The 5,927-nt window shown below is 62.4% G+C and overlaps 1 protein-coding gene across 1 annotated transcript; it reads right to left on the bottom strand.

The window, feature by feature from the left end:
• Window positions 1-638: 638 nt before the first annotated feature.
• On the bottom strand, window positions 639-5,763 carry LOC102251408 (tumor necrosis factor receptor superfamily member 26-like). The gene is made up of 5 exons (XM_014533125.1): window positions 5,548-5,763; window positions 4,071-4,185; window positions 2,733-2,809; window positions 1,500-1,601; window positions 639-796 (listed from the first exon to the last, which is right to left on the bottom strand). The coding sequence occupies exons 1-5, from the start codon at window positions 5,645-5,647 to the stop codon at window positions 732-734; spliced, it is 459 nt and encodes a 152-aa protein (XP_014388611.1). The 5' UTR covers window positions 5,648-5,763; the 3' UTR covers window positions 639-731.
• Window positions 5,764-5,927: the final 164 nt, after the last annotated feature.

The following is a 5,927-nucleotide window of genomic DNA, read 5'->3' as shown; positions in this document are numbered from 1 at the left end:
CATGCAAGTGGCAGCCCATCCATGTTTCTCCCTCCCTCCTTCCCTCCCCCTCGCTCTCGCCAAAAATCTATCCTCAGGTGAAAATTAACAAACAAAAAAAAAGGAAAAAGAAAAAGAAAGGCCTCCTCCAGCTGAAGAAATGACAGCTCAGAGTGGCCACTGGGTGCCTGTCCTCCACTTGCTCATACATGTCACCCAGTTCATGCCACGCCCGGCTCCTGGCCAAGGGGGCATCCCAGGACTCAGAGACCAAGGAGCCGGGGAGGGGGCTGGGGGCAGAGAGACAACCCTCCAGTCCGCGGGGTGCAGCGCCTGGGAAGAGCCAGGGGGTCGGGGGCCACCCAGCACCCTCAGCGGGTCCCGCCCACCAGCTCAGGGCCCCTGGGACCCAGGCAGTGACGCTCCTGCCTACCCTGACCCCCCCCTCCCCCCGGGGAAGCTTTACAGGGACTCTCCTCAGAGCAGGAGGCGCTCGGCCCATCTGGGGATCCCGGAGGCGCCAAAGGGATGGACCCCGGAGAGAAACTGGGTGCTGTGACCTCAGACACCCGCCAAGGTCACGGCAGGGCCAGGCCTCCCCTCGTGTGGGCCCCGCCCGAAAGCCGACGCAAGAGACTTTTAAAAATATATATTTTTATTGACAAGCAGCATCTCACTACAACGTGGGGCACAGGATCCGGAGCTTCCGTGGTCTCGCATCTCGAAGCCATTTCCTTCCAGCCCAACTGACGTCATAAGCATCTTCCAGTCCCGTCCCAGGACCTCATGTCCGAGTTCACAATAAGCTTATTGGTGGCTGAAAAGAGGAAACCAGAAGGAAAACAGACTCACATTTCCGGAAGGTGCATGTGGCCAGGACCCGGCGTGGCTCCTGACCTGCCTGCAGCTCATTCGTCCTGGAGCCCATGACCCTGGAGAAGGGACCCAGGACCCGGGTAGGCGGCAGCCCTGGGGGCGGGGGATGGGTGTGCGGAGGTTGGCCCGGCGCTTGCTCTCCTCCTCCCAGAGGCGGTGGGGCCGCAGGACGGACGAGGCTACGGCCAGGGGAGCCTGGCTGGGATGGGAGGCCTGGGCGAGTTCTGCAGCCTCGTGGGCTCTGGGCTGCCTGAACTTTGACCTGTGACTTGGGGAGACCTCCCAGAGCTGCCTGAGAGGATGGGGTTCCAGAAAGCACCTGGCGCCCCGAAGGTGTGGCTCAGTGGATAGAGCATCAGCCTGTGGACTGAAGGGTCCCGGGTTCGATTCCAGTCAAGAGCACATCGAGCCCAGGATGTGCGCTCGATCCCCAGTGTGGGGTGCACAGGAGGCAGCCACTCGATGATTCTCTCTCATCATTGATGTCTCCCTCTCCCTCTCCCTTCCTCTCTGAGATCCATAAAAATATATTAAAAATGAATAAGGAAGTGAGCGCAGCTGTATTTTAAATGGAAAACGCCGGTCAAGAGCCTGCCGGGCCTCGGGCTGCTGCTCTCCCGTCCGGAGCGCTCTCCTCCGCTTACCTCTTCTTCTCCGCCAGGCGATGCCGATGGCGATGGCGATGATGACAATGCAAACCACAGACACAGCCAAGGCGCTGACAGCCAGGGAACCGGCTGGGGGTCCTGGGGGCACAGAGCGCGGTAGCGGGTAAGCACGTCCCTCGCGGAAGGACTCGCTGCCCGCAGCGTCCGCCCTCCCAGAAGAGGGCGAAGGTCCGGTGCCCCAGGGGGGGGCTCTGGGGCGAGCGTCACTGAATCCCGGGCCGGAAAGCAGCCCCCCCCCGAAGGTGGGGACGAGGGAGAGGACCCCATGGTGACTGCGGGAAGGCCCGGCCAGGTGGCCCGAGGGACAGGGCAGGGCCACCCAGGAGCCAGCTGCTGAGGCCGCTCGGGGGCTGGTCTCCCCCGGGTGACATTACAGCACCCAGCGGAGCCACCACAGGGACCCGGCGAGGGCAGGCCCATCAGAGCTGTGGCCCCGGCGTCGGGCCAGCCCAGGAGGCGGACGGACAGCAGTGACCCTGCCACGGGGCCTTGCTCCTCCAACAGCTTCCTGAAGTGCATTTATTTCTCGTGAATCCTCGCCCGATGACATTTTCCCATTGATTTTTTGTGAGAGAGTGGAGGGGATGGAGGAGAGGGAGAGACAGAGAGAGAAGCGTGGTTGTGAAAGTGTGAGGGACACATCGATGGGCTGCCGCACCCCCCGACCGGGTTGGGGACTGAGCCTGCAACCCAGGGACGTGCCCTTGACTGGGAATCGACCCACCAGCCTTTGGTCCACGGGCCGAGGCTCTAACCACTGACCCAACCCGGCCAGGGCTCTGACCACTTGTGTTTAATCACAGATTAGGTCCGAACTATGTTCTTTTTGTGGGGGGATGGGCATTACATGTGCTTTAAACCCCGCCGGCCTGGCTCAGTGGTTGAGCGTCGACCTATGAACCAGGAGGTCCGGGTTCGATTCCCTCTCAGGGCACAGGCCCGGGTTGTGGGCTCGATCCCCAGTGGAGGGTGTGCAGGAGGCAGCCGGTCCATGATTCTCTCTCATCATGGATGTTTCCCTCCCTCCCTCTCCCTACCTCTCCCTCCCTCTCGGACATCAATAGAAATATATTAGAAAAAAATAACGTTTTCTTGGAACCCGGCCACACACACCCACCACTTCCTGCCTGCAGCCTCTTTTCTACGGGGCAGAGCTGAGCACTGACCCCCGCACAGGCTGGCTCCCGTGGAAGAGGGGGGGCCGCTTACCTGGCTCTGGCTGGGCTGCTGGGGCGCACACGGTGTCCCTCGTGGCGTTGCAGGTCTGGAGGGTGGCGCCGGGACAGCTGAGAGGAAGGAGTGAAGGACCCTGAGCATCACTTCCCGGCAGGCCAGCCCCCGCCCCGGAGGGCCCCTGGCTCCGGCAGCCTGTGCCAGGCTTTCCCAGACCATCGGCCCACCGGCTCCGGGACCGCTGAGAGCACAGTGAGGGAGTTCGGGGCCCCTGGGGTGCGGCTCTGAGGACGGCACCTGCTGGAGCCACAGCCGCACTGAGAGGGAGCAGCCCCGAGAGGAAGCCCATGGAGACGGGCAGGCAAAGGAGTCGAGAGAAGCAGAGCCCTGATCGAACCGGACCTGCAGGCGGCCCCTACTTTGGACTTGTCAGGTCCCAGGGCCACAATTCACATGGTCTGAGTTGCATTGAAGGGCCAACACCCGCCTCACAAAATGCGCTGCTCTGCCCGCCAGGGGGCTCAGTGGTTGAGCTTCAACCCCTGAACCAGGAGGTCACGGTGCGATTCCTGGTCAGGGCACAGGTCCAGGTTGCGGGCTCCATCCCCGGTCGGGGGCGTGCAGGAGGCAGCCGGTCCATGATTCTCTCTCTTCATTACCGTTCCTCTCTCTCACTCTCCCTTCCTCTCTGACACCAATAAAAATCTATTTCTTTTAAAAAGGGAGCTATTTTGCCAACGATTTTACCGCTGTCATGTCTCCCAGAAGGTCCCCCCATCGAGCCCACCCAGAGAGCCCAGGAGGCAGGAGGGTCCTCCCAGAGCCCGCGTGAGGCCGGCCGTGCCCACACCTGGGTTTCGGGCTCCTGGGCTGCGGGCCCTGGAGGTTTGTGAAGCCGCCAGGACTGGAGCCTGTGACAGAACCAGGGCCCTGCTGCAGGGACGGCCTTGCAGCTGGGACAGGGCACGGGGCTCACGGCTCTTCCTCTGCCTGGAGCCGCCTCCTCTGGAACCGTCTATGGCTCCCACCTGCCCTCCCTCCTCCGGCCTCTGCGTCTCCCACAGCCCCCACCCTCCACCCCTCGGGGACCCGGGCAGGTTCTGTGCTTCGGCTTCTGTGCCGACTCCACGGGGGCTTTGGTGGGATGAGCGGGTCGTGGCTCTGGGTGGACGGAGCCCTGGCCCCAGGGCGGCCCCCGGTGGGAACAGCCAGGCCACTGGTTGGATTTCATCTGCAGGCGCCTCCACGTGGCAGGTGCTACCAGGTTACAGAGGGGAGAACCGAGGGGCAGCAGCAGAACCCGAGGCAGACACGCCACTGGGGGGCGGGGGGGGGGACCCAGGCTGCGTGGCTGCCCGCGCCCCAAGGCCGTACCTGGTGCAGGGGTGGCAGCTCTCCGGGCAGGGCTCAGAGTCGCAGTAGAACTCCCTGGTCTTGCACTGGCACCGCCGGTCCTGTGTCGGGGTGCAGTCACTCACCATCTCCTGGTCTGCGGGGGGAGGGGAGGGGTCAGGCAGCACCAGGGCTGGGACTCCATCCCACCCATACCGGCCCCTCCTGCTGCCGCGTCACAGGCACCGAATCCACAATCTCCCTCCCTGAGGCGGGTGGGTGGGGAGTGGGGTAGGCCCGCGGGAATGTCACCCACCACACCCAGTGTTTCCTCCGAGGCTGGCACTGACCCCCCGTCTCCCGTCGGGCCAGGATCCCCACTGCCCTGCGCCCCCACGTGCGGCACCGGCTCTGGCGGACGTAGGACGGTCCACCTCTTCACTCTCAGAGACCCTTTCTTTTTCTTTAATTATAGTTTGATTGTTTTTTTTATAAAATCTTCAAGTTTAGACTTTTGGAAAATGCTTTTAAAAAAATTTTTTTTAGAAATATATATATTCTTATTGATATCAGAGAGGAAAGGAGAGGGAGAGAAACATCAGTGATGACAGAGAATTACTGACCAGCTGCCTCCTGCACGCCCCCTACCGGGAATTCGAAACCTGGGCATCTGCCCCGACCGGGAATGGAACCATGAAGTCCTGGTTCTCAGGTTGATGCTCAACCACTGAGCCAAGCCGGCCGGGCCCCCCTGATGTTTTTAGAGAGAGTGGAGGGAAGGGGAGAGACAGAGAGAGAAACATCGAATGTGAGAGAGACAGACAGTGATGAGAGCCTCCCTCCCACAACCCAACTGCGGCCAGCAGGGCCTGAGCCCGCCATGAGGGGTGTGCAGCCTGCACCCCTCAGTCCTCAGCTGACCCGCACCCACTGAGCCAAACCGACCAGGGTGTTCTTACTGATCTTCCGAGAGAAGGGAGAGGGAGAAAGACAGGGAGAGGGAGAGATAGGAAAGTGGATGATAGAGAAACACTGACCGGCTGCCTCCTCCCGCTCTCGACTGGGGATTGTACCAGCGACCTAGACACGTGCCCTGACCCTGGTCCACGGGGCGACGCCCAAGCACAGAGCCCCGCACACCAAGGACCTCAGGGCTCCTTGTAGGCACGTCCACCCCTGAGGCCTCGTCCTCTCTGCCACGCCTGCGTCTCTCTCCACTGCAGCTTATTTTATTATCATCGTTACTATTATTGCTATGATTTCAGCTCAGTGAAACCTTCCTAGCGCTGAGGGCCAGGCCCCTGTGTGTCCTGGGAAGGAGTCTGTGCGTTGCCGCGCCCTCATACTCTCCATCGCGGCTTCGCTTCCCGCGCTCGGCAAGCACGCGTGCCCCGTGATGGCGTCCGAGGCCCAGCGCCTGGGCCCCCGTCATCACTGCCTTTGGGGCGACTCCCCCAGGCAGGTCCCCGGGAGGCTGCTTTACATGACACAGACACCCCGGCCGACGGCGCCCACTTACCTTCCCGGCACTGGGTGCACGGCGAGCAGGACTGTGCCCTGTTGGGGTGGGCCAGGAAGGAGTCAGGTGGGCACGGACAGCACCTTACGGCCTGGCCCATGGTGCAGTCCGCGCTGACGTAGTGGCCTGCGGCAGGGGTGGCACAGAGGTGAGGTGGAGCCCGGCACCCACCTGTCCTGGTCCCCGAGGCCAGGCCCCTGCACAGCACCAACCCTCGCCTCCTGTCTCCTTGGAATGTTCTGGACTGAGCCTCAGCTCCATGTGTCCCAGGAACTGGGGACCTGCTTCATCCTCAGCCTTTACGGATCCCCCGCAGCTCGGCTCAGAGGGGGTGGGTGTGCACACTGGAGCCCGCCGACCCCGCCTCTCCCAGCTCAGCA

Source organism: Myotis brandtii, unplaced genomic scaffold, assembly GCF_000412655.1.
Source record: "Myotis brandtii unplaced genomic scaffold, ASM41265v1 scaffold940, whole genome shotgun sequence".
Classification (NCBI taxonomy): Eukaryota; Metazoa; Chordata; class Mammalia; order Chiroptera; family Vespertilionidae; genus Myotis; species Myotis brandtii.
This window is presented reverse-complemented; position numbering and strand designations above follow the sequence as displayed.

What these genes read in the sequence shown, in the direction of transcription:
- LOC102251408 (XM_014533125.1), bottom strand. Translation starts at nt 5,647, where the DNA reads ATGGGCCAGGCCGTAAGGTGCTGTCCGTGCCCACCTGACTCCTTCCTG. An exon ending in GTGCACCCAGTGCCGGGAAG is followed by an intron (nt 4,186 to 5,547) that starts GTAAGTGGGCGC and finishes CTCCCCCCGCAG; the next exon opens with ACCAGGAGATGGTGAGTGAC. An exon ending in AGCAGCCCAGCCAGAGCCAG is followed by an intron (nt 1,602 to 2,732) that starts GTAAGCGGCCCC and finishes CTGTGCCCCCAG; the next exon opens with GACCCCCAGCCGGTTCCCTG.